General features: G+C 42.3%; 1 protein-coding gene across 9 annotated transcripts in view; it reads right to left on the reverse strand.

Annotated features, from left to right (window-relative positions):
• Positions 1–17,768, reverse strand: part of LOC138763907 (BTB/POZ domain-containing protein 19-like) — a 143,947-nt gene that overhangs the window by 3,236 nt on the left and 122,943 nt on the right. For 4 of the 9 annotated variants that reach the window (XM_069938873.1, XM_069938877.1, XM_069938874.1 and 1 more), the window contains one exon: positions 16,048–16,164. The exons of 3 other annotated variants lie outside the window; for them this stretch is intronic. In XM_069938873.1, coding sequence (XP_069794974.1) covers positions 16,048–16,164 — 117 coding nt within the window. Of the gene's footprint in view, positions 1–5,876; positions 6,113–16,047; positions 16,165–17,768 lie in introns of all 9 variants that reach the window. 2 more of the 9 variants (XR_011357887.1, XR_011357886.1) reach the window with 1 other exon arrangement.

Here is a 17,768-nt window from a genome sequence, read left to right on the forward strand (position 1 = left end):
TACCACTTTGTGCAAGTTGAAGAGAATCCTATAAAAATTAAGGACAAACTCCGTTTGATAGAGCTACGTAGTTGATAGGCAAATGATGACGAGCAAAGTCTGATGCGAGTGGCTCATTCTCCACTTGGTAGGCTGCAGGATTTGAGGAATATTTTTCATCGGTCTGCCTCGCCCCTTTTTCCTTCATGTTTGAGGTACTTAAACTCACAAGTACATGGGTGGGAAATATTTACTGATAAACTGGGGATTGTAAACTTTGAGATAAAACATAATTTAAGAGGAATATATACATAAACCCGACTACTATCAAAGGGAACAATTGGAAGTTTGGTTTGTGGATTTCAAAATAAGATGCAAAGATGTCAAATTAAGTGAGATCAAATTAATGCAAATGCAATATCACACCAGAAAATAAATGGAACTAGTGAAAAAGAAAATCTGAACAAAAAAAATCTCCAAGCCAGATTTTTTCTGCTATTTCCCTTTCATGCAAGGATAAATATATTCTCTTCAGTTTTATAATTCATTCAGTTTGTTTTAATCTATAACACGCAACGCTTGAGAACACAAACTTAAATTCACATGAAACTGATGCCCAGAAATAAGATGAAGGTTTAATTAAGACAAAGATTTTTTTCAAAGAAATTTGAACCGTTCACACTTGATTTATTGAAAGCATATAAAAGCAACATGCTGCAGATACTGAACATGTGGAATTAGAACAAAATGTATTGAAATTGCTCAGTAGTGTCAATGTAAGAAGAAATGGAGCAAGCATTACTGAGCATGACATTCTATCTGAACTAGACATAAATGTTTTCATCTGAACATATTGGCGATCAAGTACTATTATCTACAAGTGTAGTCAAGTGCCTAAACTGTGAACAAGAGAGAACTGAGAGACAAAGACATTTATTTCCTGTCAAATTAAGGGGAAAAAGAAGCCAATAAGAGAAAGTAACTTCCTGCTTAACTTGATACATATAGGCAGTCCCCGGGTTAAAGACGAGTTCCATTACCTAGATCTGTCTTTAATTCGAATTTGTATGCAAGTCGATACAGGTATTTAACGTTAATACACTAAAACATCTTAAACATTATAATACAGTACATAACAATGCAGTACATAATAATAATACAGGTAATAAATACAGGACTGCATCGAATAATAAAAGTAACTCCATAAAAGTCAACAAGATGATGGAGAAATGGCAACAGTACAGGTACCGCAAGGCCCTCCCGCATCTTTGCTCCTTCTGATCCACACCTGGATCCTTCACTCACTCCTCCTCCCCTACCCTCCCTCCTCGGTGGCACCTTGCCCGCCCGCTGCTTCGCTCAGGCCATGTGTGACACAGTCTGACAGTGGTGTTGCGATGGCGCACACTGCTGCTTCTTCTTCTCCCCCCACTCCCTCCCTGAGATTGGTGTGGGGGCTGGTGGCAGGCTGTCGGGAGGGTGCGGGGCAGAGGGATCAGTGTGGGGACTGTTGGTATCACAATATTTATAAAATTTAACATTTTTTGGTCATTACTATGAGAATTATGACTCAACCACGCTTGAACTGGAAGTTGACGCCATTCTACTTCTTGTCGGTTTGTAACTATGGGTTGTTTGTAAATCAAACGTTTTTAACCCAGGAGCTGCCTGTATTTTAACCCATTAAGCCTGTTAATGTGGATAATTAATAAAAAGTATTAAATTTAGTTAATTAGGATCATATCAATCATTTATAATTACTGTAGTTTCCTCTCTCTCTAGAAGACAGGAGAAATACACCATTGTCAAAATTCAAATTTATTGTCAGAGGACATTCAAGACATCGCATACAACCCTGAGATTCTTTTTCCTGAAGGTGTGGTGATACACCACTAGCCTACTGCAAGAGGCAACCTGTGTACCTGCAGGAAGAGCACTGGAGGACAAGGCAACACCTAGCCAGCTGTCAATCAGCCAACCTGAATGGACCAAGGTCCACGCAGTCGGTTGCCAATCACCCTCCAGGTTATAAGTTACATCCGGCCCCTTGAGGACAATCTCAGAGCCAGCACAGCTATTCTCACAGCTATTCAAAAACTCTGTGGAAGTTTGTGTGGAATAAAGCCTGTTGAACAGTCTTTATGTTTTGTGTCTGCTTTTCAATAGCGCATCATAATTTATTCCACACAAAATTTGAAGCTGTAATGGAGAAGCTCCTGAGCACCGGGAGACTCGAAGTCGACCCACGTCATCTGGAAGCACAGGCACGCTTCGAAATCTGAAAGCACACGGGAGAAGTGATCGAGGCACATGCCAACAACATCCTTGACTCCGATAGGAAAAGGCTCATCTTACTCCGCTCGAAGCTGGGTCTCTGAACCTTCCAGGCCCTTAAAGACTGCACCGAGTACTCTGAAGCAATGAACATCCTAGAAACCATTTACAAACCTCCCACAAACATAGACTTGGCAAGGTATCTTCTGCATATTCGTACCCAGCAGCCTGGAGAGACAGCCGAGTCCTTCCTGGAAGCTCTATGTGGGTTAGCCTGACTGTGTCTGGCAGAACCCAGGAAGACCGAAAGGGAGGTCGAAAGGTTGATCAGGGATGCCTGCGTCCGGGGTCTACGGTCGAGAGCCATCAGGCAGAAGCTGCTGGAGGACAATATTTATTCCCTGGCCAAAACAGTGGAGGTAGTCTGAGCCCTGGATGCAGCAGTCCTGCACACCGAAGCCTTCGACTTCAGGCTTCCCCAGGTCTCCACGTGGTCAGCACAGACCATAGCTATGGCCCAAAACTAGATGGTGGACGAGAACATCGCTGCTGTGGGCGCTCAGCGCCCATGTAAGTATTGTGGGTCCTGGTGTGGGTCAGATCAACGATTGTACCAAAACTGCCTGGCTAGAAATCAGTACTGTTCAAGATGTGGCAAAAAAGGCCACTTCGCTTTTCAAAGCCTGCTGGCAGCTCTGCGACCCTCTCTGACCAGCCCCCCTCCCACCCGGTCCTGGCCACGTCCAATTGCCGAGTGATGCCATTGCCCATGCAGCAACTTCTGGCCTCCCCAACCTTGGCAGCACTACTTTTGGCCTCGCCAGCCATGATCGCCACATGCTCCACCTGGACCACGCCAGCGCCACCCTGCTAAGATGCCACATCCACAGACTACAATGATGTCGCTTCCGGTCCACGGAGTGATGTCACTTCTGCCGGCCACTATGACGTCACCGGCACTGATGGCATGTCGTCATTTCCCCCAGCGCAATCAGCACAGCCATGGAGGAAGGCCACACACCCCCACACGACACCGCCATCTTGTGCAGGGCAGGCACAGGCGCCACAGCCATCCGGGCCCTCCCAGGCCTACGAGCACAGCACTGACGACGATGACGATGTGGTCAACATGGGCGTTGACCAGGCCGCCCTACTGATGCACCCCACGCCTCCAGACGCCACTGATCACTACCGATGAACCCATGCCTCCGGTCACCACCGATCACCACCCACCGCACCCCATGCCTATGCAGAGCCCCACTGGTTAACATTCACCTCTCGCGATGCACCCCACACCTGCAGAGGATGCCATCGGCTGCAACTCGCCTCCGCCCTCAGGGAAGGACGACTTGGACCCCGAAATGGTCCTAGCGACCACCACACAGACCAGAGACAACCCTCATGGCCTCGGGTGCTCCATGATGGATGTCAAAATCAACGGGCAGGTAACGAAGTGCCTAAGCAACAGTGGCAGCACCAAGAGCTTTATTCACCCGAGGGTGGCCCACTCCCTAAAACTCAAAATCCACCCCACCACCTTCTCTATCGGCTTCGCCACCCAGAACCGAACTATTAATACCCTCGGGCGCTGCTCTGCCGATCTGACTGTGGGATGGGGGGGGGAGAGACATACACCAGGTTCAAGCTCCTGTCATGCCCAAACTCTGCGCCCCAGTCTTCCTGGGCTTAGACTTCCAATGTCACCTGCAGAGCGTCACTCTCGCCTTCGGGGGGCCTTACCCCCACTCATTCTCCAGAGTGCACCGTCCAACCTGCGGCCTCTCTACGCCGCGCATCGCCCTCCCTCCTCATGCCTGACAGCAAGCCGATAACTGCCAGAAGTAGGCGCTATTGTGCAGTCAACAGAGACTTAATCAATGCAGGGGTGCAGCGGCTTCTGGCGGAGGGTGTCATAGAGCCTAGCAACAGCCCTTGGAGAGCCCAAGTCTTGGTGGTCAAGGGGGGCATCAAGCCAAGGATGGTCAAGGATTACAGCCAGACCATCAACCGGTACACCCAGCTGGACGCCTACCCCTTACCAAGGATAGCCGACATGGTCAACGAGATAGCTCGCTACGGGGTCTTCTCCATGATTGACCTGAAGTCGGTCTATCACCAACTCCCCATCCACCTGCAGGCCTTATACCGCCTTCGAGGTGGACGGACGTCTCTACCAGCTGAGTTCCATTTGGGGTCACAAACATTGTCTCCATCTTCCAGCGGGAGATGGATTGCATGGTAGACTGACACAAGTTAAGGGCGACTTTCCCTTACCTGGATAATGTCACCATCTGGACCACGATGCCAACCTGGAGAGATTTCTCTGGACGGCCGAGGTGCTAAACCTCACACAATAAAGAGAAGTGAGTGTTCAGCACCACCTGCCTTGCCATCCTGGGGTACATTGTGGCACATGGTGTCATCGGCTCGGATCCAGAATGGATGTGCCCATGCTCAAGGCCCTCTGCAGGTGCCTTGGCCTTTTCTCCTATTACTCACAGTGGGTTTCTCACTTCTCGGACCACAACTGGCCCAGACCACAACTTTTCCTCTCCCACCTGAGGTGCAGGCAGCCTTCATGCACATCAGGCAGGATATTGCAGATGCCACAATGCATGCCATGGATGAGGACTCTCCCTCCCAGGTGGAGAGCGATGCCTCCGATGTGGCCCTAGCCGCTACCCTGAACCAGAAGGGGCGCCCTGTCGCCTTCTTCTCCAGAACCCTCCATGGTTCTAAGCTGGGGCACTCCGCCATTGAAAAGGAGCCCCAGGCGATCGTGGAAGTGGTCTGCCACTGGCACCACTACCTGGTTGGCAGGAGATTCACCCTCCTCACTGACCAGTGTGCAGTGGCGTTCATGTTTAGCACCACCCACAAAGGCAAGATCAAGAACGATAAGATCTTGCACTGGAGAGTCGAGCTGGCAATGTACAGCTACCTCTCCCGGACCTGCGTGTCACTCCACAATGACCAGCTGCAGGCTCTGCATGAGCCCTCTCCCACCTGGGCATCACCCACTTATACCACTTTATCAAGTCCAAAAATCTCCCGTACACTGTCAGAGATGTCAGGACCATGACTGAGGCGTGCCAGGCCTGCGAAGAATGCAAGCCCTGCTTCTTCCGCCTGCCCCAGGCCCACGTCGTAAAGGCCACTCGGCCCTTCGAGTGCCTCAGCACAGATTTCAAGGGTCCCCTGCCTTCCACAAATTGGAATGTCTATTTCTTTGGAGTCATAGACAAATACTTCCGCTTTCCTTTCACTATCCCACGCCCGTGGCCACCGTCATCAGTCCACTGATGCAGATCTTCACCATGTTCAGCTACCCATTTTCATCCACAGTGACTGGGGGTCTAGCTTCATGAGTGAGGAACTGCGCCAGTACCTGACAGCAAAGGGCATCACAATTAGTCACAAGACTAGTTACAACCTGGGGGCGTGGCCTGATAGCAAAGGAAGAAGTGTAATTCCATCTTCCCCCAATTGGACTAACAAATAAGAATTTTTAAAAGTCTTGAAAATTTGTTCTGAATTTGTCTGAATGTTAAAAGATTACAATGGCTGCTAGATTCAGAAAAAAACTTCCTTTTAAGAGTACAAAAGAATTGAGGCCTACTTACCAAGTAGAATCCATGGAATCGATTGGACAGTTACCCAAGCAGCAACGTACTCCAGCTCGCTTTGGTATTACCCCGGTGCCTTCGCAAGATGGCGCCGGGCTTCCAATTTTCTCTTCTTATCTTGATCAGCGCACACGCTCGCATGCGCGGTGCGTCCCGGGTCCATGATCTTCTTGACGGGGTCTGGGCTGTCAGGGAAGTTGGTCAGCAATGGGCTGATCACGTCGGGACCGGGTCTGTAGGCATGCAGACCAGAAGTAAAGTGACTAAATCATTGCTGGAATTAAAAGGACAGCAAGGGAAAGCTTCTCTGCAAACTGAAGCTATGGAAGAAGAATCACTGATTACTACTGAAGTGAGAGAAGGTAGGCCTCAAGGAGAGACTAGTGAAACTACTTTTGATGCTGTTTTTACAATTTTGGAATCTATAGCACATCAAATGGGTAATATGTCAACATAAATGTCCACTCAGATTGATTATGGATTTATGAACATGACTGAAAAAATGAATAATATTTGTGAGGAACTCTCTTTTGTTAAGAAAGATATTTTGTTTGTTAAAGCTGATGTCAATAGATATTTGAATATGGTGGATACAGTTCAAGACAATTTTAAGAAAATGGAATGTGCCTTTTAAGTCTGTAGAGAACAAGTGGAACGTAATAAAGAAAAAATAGAAAAAGTGGAAGATTCTTTTGTTGGATGGGAAATTCAGAAGAAGGACTTATTGAAGAAGATAGACTCCTTGGAAAACCAAAGTTTCCAGAATAATGTCAAAATAATGGGAACTCCAGAGGGAATTGAGGGTTCGGATCCAATAAATTTTTTCAAAAAGTGGATCCCTTGAAGCATTGGAATTGCAATTTTTTTTCCTGAAGGTTTGGAACTAGATAGGGCACATAGAGCTTTGAGAAGAAAACCATACCTGGGCCAACCTCTACGAACTGTTTTGATTCGTTCTTTATGGTATCAAGACAGGGAAACCATTTTGCGAGTTGCGGTCCAAAATGCACGTAGGATTACGCAAACTATTCTGTCTTTACAGCCAATCTGTTTGCTCATAGTTTTGCTATTATTTGATTCCACCTGCATTGAATTCGCCCATCGTTATTGAATGAAGATCTACCGGGACCAATGCCTGAAGAGGGCGCACAAAATCAGTGAACCAGTGCGGACTCGAAAGGCCAACATGGGCTGTTTCTGCTCCGTAAATGGTTATATGGTTATATTAGTCTCCATTGATGGGACAGGGAAACAAGGTTTTCTTTTATTCGGATTTAAGTCAAGAAATTATTAAAAGACGTAAAGAATTTAATTCTGCTAAAGAGGTGTTTTGGAGGAAGGGTACAATTTTCTTTTAGATATCCTGAAGTTTTGAAGATTTTTTAATGGTAATTCCAATCACAGTTTTTTAAGAATGATCACGACGCTTTAATTTTTGCTAATTCTTTGCCAGACAGGGCTACTGAAAGGCATTCTTCACCTAAGAGGTAGACTTCTGATAAGAAGAATGGAAATGGGAACAGGAAGACAAATATGTCAAAGAGCTTGATTGATATTGATGATCCAGAACAAGGTTTGGGATTGAATTCATTGGGGCTGTGAACTGATTTAGACTTATAATTTTGTAAATCCGGTTGGGGGGGATTGATGTCGCTGAAGCTTTTGGGAGTCATCCGCCACCTGTGGGGGGGGTTTTATTTCTTTCCACACCCAGTTAAGTGGGGAGTTATTACTTTCATACTTTCTACTTATTTCTAAAAAAAACTTTTTTCTTACTTTTTTTGAGTAATTTTTTTTGTTTGGGGAGAGTTAATTAAATGGTTGATTAATTTAAGGGCTATTTGGCAAGGGAAGCTTCATTTTATATTATTGAGTAGAAGGTTTTTTATGTGGACTGAAGGAATGGGGGAGGGTTTATTGTTAAAACAATGTCTAGTTTGAATTTTGAAACATTTAATGTTCGGGGCTTAAACAACCCAATTAAGCATAAACATGTTTTAGCCTATATAAAAAAGATGAAAGTGGATATTGCTTTTTTGCAGGAAACTCACTTAACTGAAAAAGAACATTTAAAATTGAAGAGAGACTGGGTGGTCGGTCACGTAATTTCATCTTCTTTTAATTTGAAAGCACGAGGAGTGGCGATTTTGATTCACAAGAAATTACCATTTGAACTCGAATCTTTGGTGGAAACAGCTGGTTGAATTTTAATGATAAATTGTAAATTGTTTGCCGAGTCATGGTCCTTGTTGAATGTGCATGCGCCTAATATTGACGATGAACAATTTATGTCTGAAGCTTTTTTAACTGACTCAAACAAAAGAAAATATTTTGATTGAAGGAGATTTTAATTGTGTATTAGATCCATTATTGGATAAATCTCCGAAAACTTTGAAAAATCAAAAGCAGCTGTCCAATTAGTTTCTTTGATGAAAGATTTAAATTTGATAGAGGTTTGGAGAGGTTAAATCCTACTGAGAAAGATTTTTCATTTTATTCTTCATGTCTCGATTCATTTTCAAGGATTGATTTATTTTTGGCATCAGCACATTTGCAATCTCATTTTATTCAAGCTGAATATAAAGAGTAGAACAATTTCTGACCATTCATTGTTATTTATTTCTTGTGTTGGGCTGGAAGTTACTCAATCAACTTTTCGGTGGAGGTTTAATGCAATGCTATTGAGAAAACCGGAATTTGTAAAATTTATTAAGGATCAAATTGCTTCTTTTCTGGATTTGAATAGGAATACAGTTCAGAGTAATTTTACTTTAAGGGATGCATTGAAGGAGTTTTTACGGGGTCAAATTATTAGCTATGCATTAAAAGAAAAGAAGAAATTTTTGGCAGAGAGTCAGTTATTGGAAAAACAGATAGCTGATTTGGAAAAAGAATTTCAGAGGAATTGTACAGAGGATAATAAGGCAGTTTTAACTAAATTGAAGCTATGATATAATACATTACAAACATATCAATATGAACATTTGATTCAAAGATCTAAGCAACGTTATTATGAGTTAGGGGTTAGAGCTCATAAAGTTCCAGTGTGGCAAATTAAAACAGAACAAGCATCGAGAACTATTAATGCTGTGAGGAAAGATAATTCAGTTACTTTTAAACCTCAGGAAATTAACGACCAATTTTTATCATTTTATCAGAAATTATATACTTCTGAGGGAGTTCGAGATGATAGTTCCATTGAATCTTTTTTTTGTCAGATTTAAACTTGCCAATATTAGGAGAAGATGATGTGAGGAAACTGGAGTCTCTTTTTACAGATTTAGAAATAAAGGATGTTATTCAACAAATGCCTAATGGGAAGTCTCCAGGAGATGATGGGTTTATTGTTGAATTTTATAAAGGTTTTTATGATGATTTGTCCCCTCTATTTATGGATGTTCTTCAACAGGTAACGCAAGAACAGGCCTTACCAGATTCGTGTTTGAGTGCAATAATAACGGTTATACCAAAAAAAGATAGAGATCCTTTGAATGTAGGCCAATTTCTTTATTAAATGTAGATTATAAAATAATAGCGAAATTATTGGCAAATAGAAATGTTAAGATTTACCTCAGTTGGTACATGTAGATCAGGCCGGTTTTATTAAAAATAGGTAAGCCTCTGATAATATTCTTCGAGTAATTTCATTGATCAATGCATCACGTCAGCAACCCAACCTACCAATGGTAGTTACTCTAAATGCTGAAAAAACTTTCGATCAGGTCGAATGGAATTTTTTATTTAAAGTTTTGGAGAAATATAACCTTGGACCCTTTTTTATTAGTTGGGTTAAGGCACTATATAATAATCCAGTTGCTAGGGTGGCAACAAATGGTCAAACCTCTTCGTTTTTTAAATTATCGCGTTCAACTTGTCAAGGTTGTCCTTTGTCGCCAACTCTATTTGCGTTTGTCATCAAACCGTTAGCTCAAGCTATTAGGCAGAATGAGAATATTAGAGGTATAAGGGTAGCAGATGATGAATATAAGATTAATCTATTTGCTGATGATGTTTTGATATATTTAACTAATCTGGAACATTCTTTAATTTATTTACAAGAATGTTTAGAAAAATATGGTAAATTGTCAGGATATAAAGTGAATTGGGATAAAAGTGAAATATTACCAATTTCTGAGGCAAATTACGATCAGTGTAGACAAATTACTAAATTTTGTTGGACTGATAAAATTAATTATTTAGGTATAATGATTAATGTAAATGTTCAATCATTGTATAATTTAAATTATGTACCGTTAATGAGAAAGATCAAAGCTGATTTGATTAAGTGGAAGGATCTACCTTTGTCATTAATAGGTCGAATAAATTGTATTAAGATGAATATTTTTTCCGCGAACTCAGCATCTTTTTCAGTTGATTCCTTGCTTACTTCCAAAATCTTTTTTTCAGGATTTAAATAAGTAGTACGAGAATTTTTATGGAAGGGAAAATTAGCAAGAGTAGCGATACTTAAATTGACTTGGAAATACACTCTGGGAGGTTTATAATTACATCATTTTCAAAATTATTATAAAGCAGCTCAATTAAGATTTATTAACTGTATGCTGGATGTTTTGTACCCCCCTAGCTGAGCTTGGGTAGATTTGGCTGGTATTTCTGAACCTTATTCACATCAATTCATATTTAAGTGGAATTCCGTTTTATTACAGAGATATAATGTACCAATTTTAAAACATTTGTTAGTGATTTGGATTAAAAGGAATTTATTGATAGGTACGAAAGGTAAAATATCGGTTCAAGCTCCAATATATCAAAATAAATTGATTCCTTTTTCGTAGAATAATAGAATTTTAAGGAAATGGCAGATTAAAGGAATAAAGTTGTTGCAGGATTGTTTTGAAGAGGGTAAATTTTTATTGTTTAATCAGTTTAGAGAGAAATTTGGAATTCCAGTGAATTCTTTATTTGTGTATTATCAAATTAGAACATTAGTGAAAGATAATTTTGGAAAGGAAATGAAAATTCCTAAGTTAATGAAATTTGAGTTTATGATTTCTCATTCATTAAATAAGGGTTTTATTTCTGAGATGTATGCATTGTTGCAAGACACTATGGATAAAATAAATTTATATAAATCTAGGATTAAATGGGAAAACAATTTAATTTGTGATATTAATCAGGCCGATTGGGAGATGATGGGTTTTGATGGTGTGACTAAATTGCTTAATGTAAAAGATATAGTATGGTTAATTATAATTTTTTGCACCAGTTGTATCTAATCCCTGAGAAATTGAAAAAATATAGATTTAGTAATTCAGAGTTGTGTTTTAGAAGTGAATTTTATGTAGGAACATTTTTACATTCAGTTTGGTTGTGTGATAAGGTTCAATCATTTTTGCATAAAATTAGGGAATTTCTTCAAAAATTGTTTACGATCCAATTTTTGTTAGACCCAAATTTTTTTTTTGTTGGGTTGTACTGCCCCATTTATTGATTTGGGGTGAGATAAGTTTCAGACAGCATTTCTTCATTTAGCATTGGCTGTAGCACGTAAATGTGTTGCGATTTCATGGAAAGACGAGGTTGAAGTAAATGTAACTCGTTGGCATAATGAGTTGAGGTCCTGTATTTACATGGAGAAAATAACAAATAACTTACATGATAATTACAACTTTTTTGTTAAGATGTGGGTGCCTTATTTGAAATATATGAGTTTAGTAATATCTTAAATTGTTGTATGTGTTTCTTTTATTTTCTTAATACTTCCCTTGTGGAGTTTACTGAGGGTGGGTGGAGCGGGATGGGTTAGTTGTAACCTTCATTTTTATATTATGGATTTTGTAAAACTTTTTCTTTTGAAAATATTAAATAAAGTTTTAATAAAAAGACTAGTTACAACCCGAGAGGTAATGGACAGGTGGAGTGCAAAAACGGGGTGATATGGAAGGCAGTTCTCCTGGCCCTTAATTCTAAGGGTTGGACCATAGAGAACTAACAGGACGCCCTCCCCGAGGCCCTCCATCAGGTCACTCCTGTGCACGGCTACAAATGAGACCCCTCACGAATGCCTGTTTGCATTCCCCAGGAAATTGGCGACTGGAGCATCACATCCAGCATGGCTCACGTCCCCGGGACCTGTGCTCCTGCATAGACACGTGTGGGCCCACAAGGCCGACTCCCTGGTCGAGCAGGTGTTCCTCCAACACGCAAACCATAACTACGCCCACATTAGGTTCAGCAGTGGCAGGGAAGACACCATCTCAACCAGGGACCTGGCACCAGCGGGAACATCAACCACAGTACAACAGCATCCTTCATCCCAGGACCACACCAACCTGACACATTCTCCTGACTCCGGACAGCTGCAGGACACCCAAGACCACACCGGCCTGCCGCACCTTCCCCACCCCAGGCACCCTGGACTCACTTTGACTGTGGGGGATGAACCTGCCCCCTCCCCACCCATCCAATGCCTCACACACACTTCAACTTCGGCCGCCCCGGCCACCCCACCATGTTGCACCACGCCAGCCGCTCCGGCCCCCGCTCCCGTCCCCCCGACTAGCCCCCACTTACCCTCACCAACCTTTGACCAGGAGCCAACCCTGCAACGGTCGCAGAGTCTCCGACAGCCACCGGACCGTCTAAACTTGTAAATAATGTACATATGTTTGGGGCTTCAAAGAACATGGAATGTAATCTCCCCGGGACAATTTTAAAGAAGGGGGTGAATGTGGTGATACACCACTAGCCTACTTCAGGGGGCAACCTATGTACCTGCAGGAAGAGCACTGGAGGACAAGGCAACACCTGGCCGGCTGTCAATCAGCCGACCTGAATGGACCAAGCCCCACCCAGTCGGCTGCCAATCACCCTCCGGGAATTAAGCAACATCCGGCCCCTCAAAGTCAGTCTCAGAGCCAGCACAGCTACTCTCACAGCCAGCTCTGTGGAAATTTGTGTGGAATAAAGCCTGTTGAACAATCTTTATGTTTTGTGTTTGCTTTTCTGCTCGATAGCGCATCACAGCGGGCCAGACAGAATATCTATTTATCATAGAGATAAAAAAACAGTAGTCAAGAAAAGATACGAATCCAAGAAATGAAAAAGTGCAAACAAACTGACTGTGCAAAACAGAAAATAAATATTCAATAATAAATAATGTTCAAAGTTAGAACCCTCAATGAGTTTGTTGTTCGGATTTTGATGGTGGAGGGGTTACAACATTTCTTGAGCATTGTGGTATGAGTCTTGGGGCACCCATATCTCTTTCCCGATGGCCACAGCGAGAATAGAGCATGTCCAGGGTGCGGATCCTTGATGATTGCTGCTGCTCTCCAACTGTAGTGTTCCATTCAGATTTTCTTGGTGGATGGTGGAGTTTTGCTTGTGATCTATTGGGCTTTTTGGAGGGCCTTTCACTCAGAAGTATTGGTGCCCATACCAGGCTGTGATGCACCTGGTCAGCAGATTTTCCACGACATATCTATAAAAGTTTTCCACGGTTTTTGATGTCACACCAAACCACCATAAACTCCTGAGAAAATAGAGGCATTGACGTGCTTTCTTTACGATGACATTAGTACGTTGGGTCCAGGAAAGCAGATAGTGACTCCCAGGAATTTAAATATGCTCACCCTCTCCGCCCAATGAAATCCTCTGGTTTTCCCCTCCTAAAATCCACAATCAGCTCTTTGATTTTGGTGACATTGAGTGAGAGGTTGTTGTTAGTACACCATTCAGCCAAATTTTTAACCTCTCTCCTGTATGCCGAGACATCGCCCCTATAGTAGATGGTGTTTTTTCCGTACTGAGCCACACAGTCATAGGTGTAAAACAAGTGGAGCAGGGGGCTAAGAACGCAGCCGTGTGGTGCTCTGGTACTGTAGAGGAGATGTTATTACCAGACCTCTCTGATTATGGCCTGGAGGTAAGGAGATCCAGGATCTTGGAGTTTGCCCATCAGTTTTGAGGGGACGATGGTGTTGAATGCCCAACTGTAGTCACTACACAATATCTGATGCATGCTTCTTTGCTGTCCACTTGTTCAGGACTTGGTTAGAGCCAGTGGCATCTGCTGTACACTTGTCACAGGTTATGTCATTTCGACCCTGCCACAGCTGTTTCCTTTCTCATCTAGATCATCCACTTCGGCTGGGAGATTGTTTTTTGTAAGCCATTCCTGCTCCTTGTGTTAAGTTCTGTATATTTGGACTTAAATGCCTGTGTTCTAGCTCTCAGCAGGTTCTAGATTTATGATACCCAGTTCACAATATGGGTTACACCACTAATGATAGGTCTTAATGTAGCAGGATTAGATATTAGAACATGGAATATTACAGCACAGAACCTCCCTTCAGCCCATGCTGTTGTAATTTTTCCATACCTCATGGGCCTATGTAAGGGCCTATTGTATCGGCCTCCACCACCACCCCCAGTAATGCATTCCAGTCGCCCACCACTCCGTGTAGAAAAATTACTTCTGACATTTCAAAGAACTTTCCTCCACTCGCCTCAAACAGATGGTATTTGCTAATGTCGTCCCAGGAGAACAGTGTTAACTGTCCTCCCTATCTATCCTCATCATAATCTTACATACCTCTGCTAAGTCATCTCTCGTCCTTCATTGTTCCAAAGATCAAAGCCCTTGACTGTAAAAGACTACCGACATTGTATCATTTAGAATCATTTAGTTTTGTGGATGTGGACTGAGTATAATTGTGGTATAAGTATAAAGGAACCAAACACAGCTGTAACATTTTATCCAGACACCATAATGATCAAGTAAGTTAGGTTAAACTGATATTCTGATGTTGAATCTATAATTAGTGTGATATCATTTTAATGGCAATTAAGGTCTCCAAAATTATAAGTTACCAACAGCAGAATAATTACACCCACTGTTTGTGTGCGTGTGCATGCGTATGTGTATGTGGAGGACATTCACTGCCTTTAAATATGTCCATTATGTTTATTGACACTGGAAAAATTATGCTGTTGACTTTCAAGTCAGGAACAAACTCTCCCTCTATAGCTTTTCTATTCAACGTTGACATGGTCCTAATTATATATTTATATATTCCGAGCAATGTTTATAAGTGAAAGGACACAAAGGACAGATCCAATGAATGCATGTTTTCCTGAATAATAAAATCCATTGCCTTGAAATTTGACCCCATAGCTCACTTTTTATTTCCTCAGTGTTATTGCATTGGAAAATCATATTTTTTTCCCCCTGGAGTGGAAAACAATCATTCCCATTATGAAATCAAATTGGGCTCTCCAGAAAATGCAGATTTGAAGCAGTGAGTCATTAGCTGCAGGCTGAAAAGCAGCAGGAGTGAGAGGACACATCACATCCTACCTGGAAACTTCTGATGAATAAAATCTGCTCACAATGCAGTCGTAATTACTTCCTCACACTATTATCTTCAATGCTAACATCATTCAGCTGAGAGTACCCTCACACATCCTTCTGCAGGTCTACCTGCATTAATTGTAACACATCAATTGAAACCTGTTCTAATACCTGATGCCACACACAAAAGTGCTGGAGAAACTCAACAGGTCTCACAGCGTCCACAGGAAACAAAGAGACATGTAGTTTGGGCCTGAGCCCTTCATCAAGATAGTCCTGACTTTACTTGCTATAACTGGTTCAGTGGTGCACACCCCACCCTGACAATATCCACCAGAGAACATGAGAGTAACTTCTGCATTGCTCAAATAAGTGGTGATTCTCACACGTAGAAGTCAAACCTGCCCCCCTCATATGGTGATTCCACCTGATCACAATTTCCCCAAACACAACACTCTTTCTCGTAATGTGTGTCTACTATAGTTTTTTTACACAGACGCTGCGTTCCAGCAAATTATTCCCAATTTCCCGGAACACAGACTGTGTAAGAAGATCGGAACGGGAATAACGACTCATTCCCATTCCGACATTTTACCTCCTCGACTCCTAGATATTTTCACAGATCGCCTGCAATCTAAACTGAACTGCAGGCAATCCATGAACAACGGGTTATGAATAGCCTCATTAAATACCGCACTTCAGGTATTCTGTCTAAACTCGCGGTGTGATGAGATATTTGGAGTTTTGGTCATTCCTATGTGAACGGCCACTCCTAGAAGGTAGGGAGACACTTCAGAATGGAAAAAAAATTACAAGTTCTATGTTAAAAAAATTCATGATTTGTACACCTACCCCAACCTTCCTATTCAGCTTTTCACTCCTCCAGCATAGCCTTAGTGTCTGTTCCTGCTTACTGGCAGCCACAGGGAGTATATCTTGAAGGGATGCTGCCTTTCCCAGGATACAATGCTGAAAATTGTCCGAAGATACAATAGGTTGGATACAGTCTGATCAGAGGGTCTTTCTGGGTATATACAGTAAAACCCCCGTAATCTAGAAACTATGTGGAGTAGATGCCAGTTAAGTGCATTTGCCAGTTGCTTGAGATTGCATGTTGCGTGATTGGCAAACAAAATGCTAGGGGTGCCAATTTTAAACTTTTGTGGTGGCCCCTTGCAGCCCCCTTGAAAGGTGAACGCGACAATCCAGCAGGCTGCACGAGGACCGCAGCGCTGCCCTCCAATTGGCCACAACTAAAGGAGCCTAACTGGCCTATTAAGGAAAGCGGATCGCAAATGCACCAATCAGCGCTGAGGGTGCTTTGACCATGCCCCTCAGCTTGAGAATAAAAGCAGGGCTGAGAGCCCAATAAAGCTCAGTGTTAACGACACTCAACTGGGGCTCTTGTCGTTCTTTCTGGGAACAGCGTGTTCTTTCTGAGCGAACCTACATACAGATATAACCTCTCCTGTGCTATAGGCTCCGCAGAGCCATGGCTTGTAGCAGCTAGCTACACTTTTGTATTTTTTACATATTTTTTTTTGCTGGTTGCTTGAGGCTGCCTCCAATAATGGGAATTTTATTGTAGCATATCAGTTGCATGTGCACCACCACCTCACCATTATTTTAAACACTTTTCTGGTAAATTTCACATTTTTTTGTGATGCTAGCAATGGACTCAACACACATTTAGCAAACCTAAAAATTTCTAGGTATGAAATTTTGCCATTATTGCAGTGGGAAAATTGGAATGATTCTGTAACTCTCTTAATAAACATGTCAGATAAACAAAATGTTCAAACTGAATCAATTTTTGCATCCTATCTTCATTATCTTTCCCTGCATGTTTTTTTTAAATTGCTCCCTCTATTATTCCACCTCCATCATTCATTTTGGGTTCTGAGCTTTGTCATGGTCTGAAATGTGTGCCTGTTTTTTTCCAGGATTTGGAAAGCTGTCTTAGTGCATGATGCAGAAGGTTTCCTCAAAACAGGCCAATTGATCATTGAGTGGCCCAATTAGCATAGCAGTTAGCACGATGTTATTACAACTGTCAATGACACGGAATCGAATCCAGTGCTGTCTCTAGGAGTTTGTACATTCTTCCCATGCTCCAGCTTGTAGCTTAATTGGTGTATTTGGGCGGCACGGCTCGTGGGGCGGAAGGGCCTGTTACTGTTCTGCAAAATTTAAAATCTCAAAAATTCACTTAATGACACAAGTCTAAAGTGAAGGAGACAAGGGATCATGCAAATATGAAGTAAGAAAATAGTAACTCATTCACTAGCAAGGCCCAGCTGTTCAGGTGTTCCCATACCTTTAAATTAACAAATATTTTGAGTTCTATTCTGCTCTTGAAGGAGTATCTAGGAAGCAATCCAGGAATCAGAATGCATACACAGAAGCAAGTAACATCCTCTCTAATGACAGCAGGAGAGTGTGACGTCTGAGTGATTAAATAGTTAAAACTCTGCATTGTCAGCCAGATAGGACGTTATGGGAATGGTTAACTGATTAAATCTCTAATGCTGTCAGAAATATAAGGAGATGAGTGAACAATTAAAAGGTTAAAC

This window comes from Narcine bancroftii, chromosome 5 (assembly GCF_036971445.1).
Source record: "Narcine bancroftii isolate sNarBan1 chromosome 5, sNarBan1.hap1, whole genome shotgun sequence".
Taxonomy (NCBI): Eukaryota; Metazoa; Chordata; class Chondrichthyes; order Torpediniformes; family Narcinidae; genus Narcine; species Narcine bancroftii.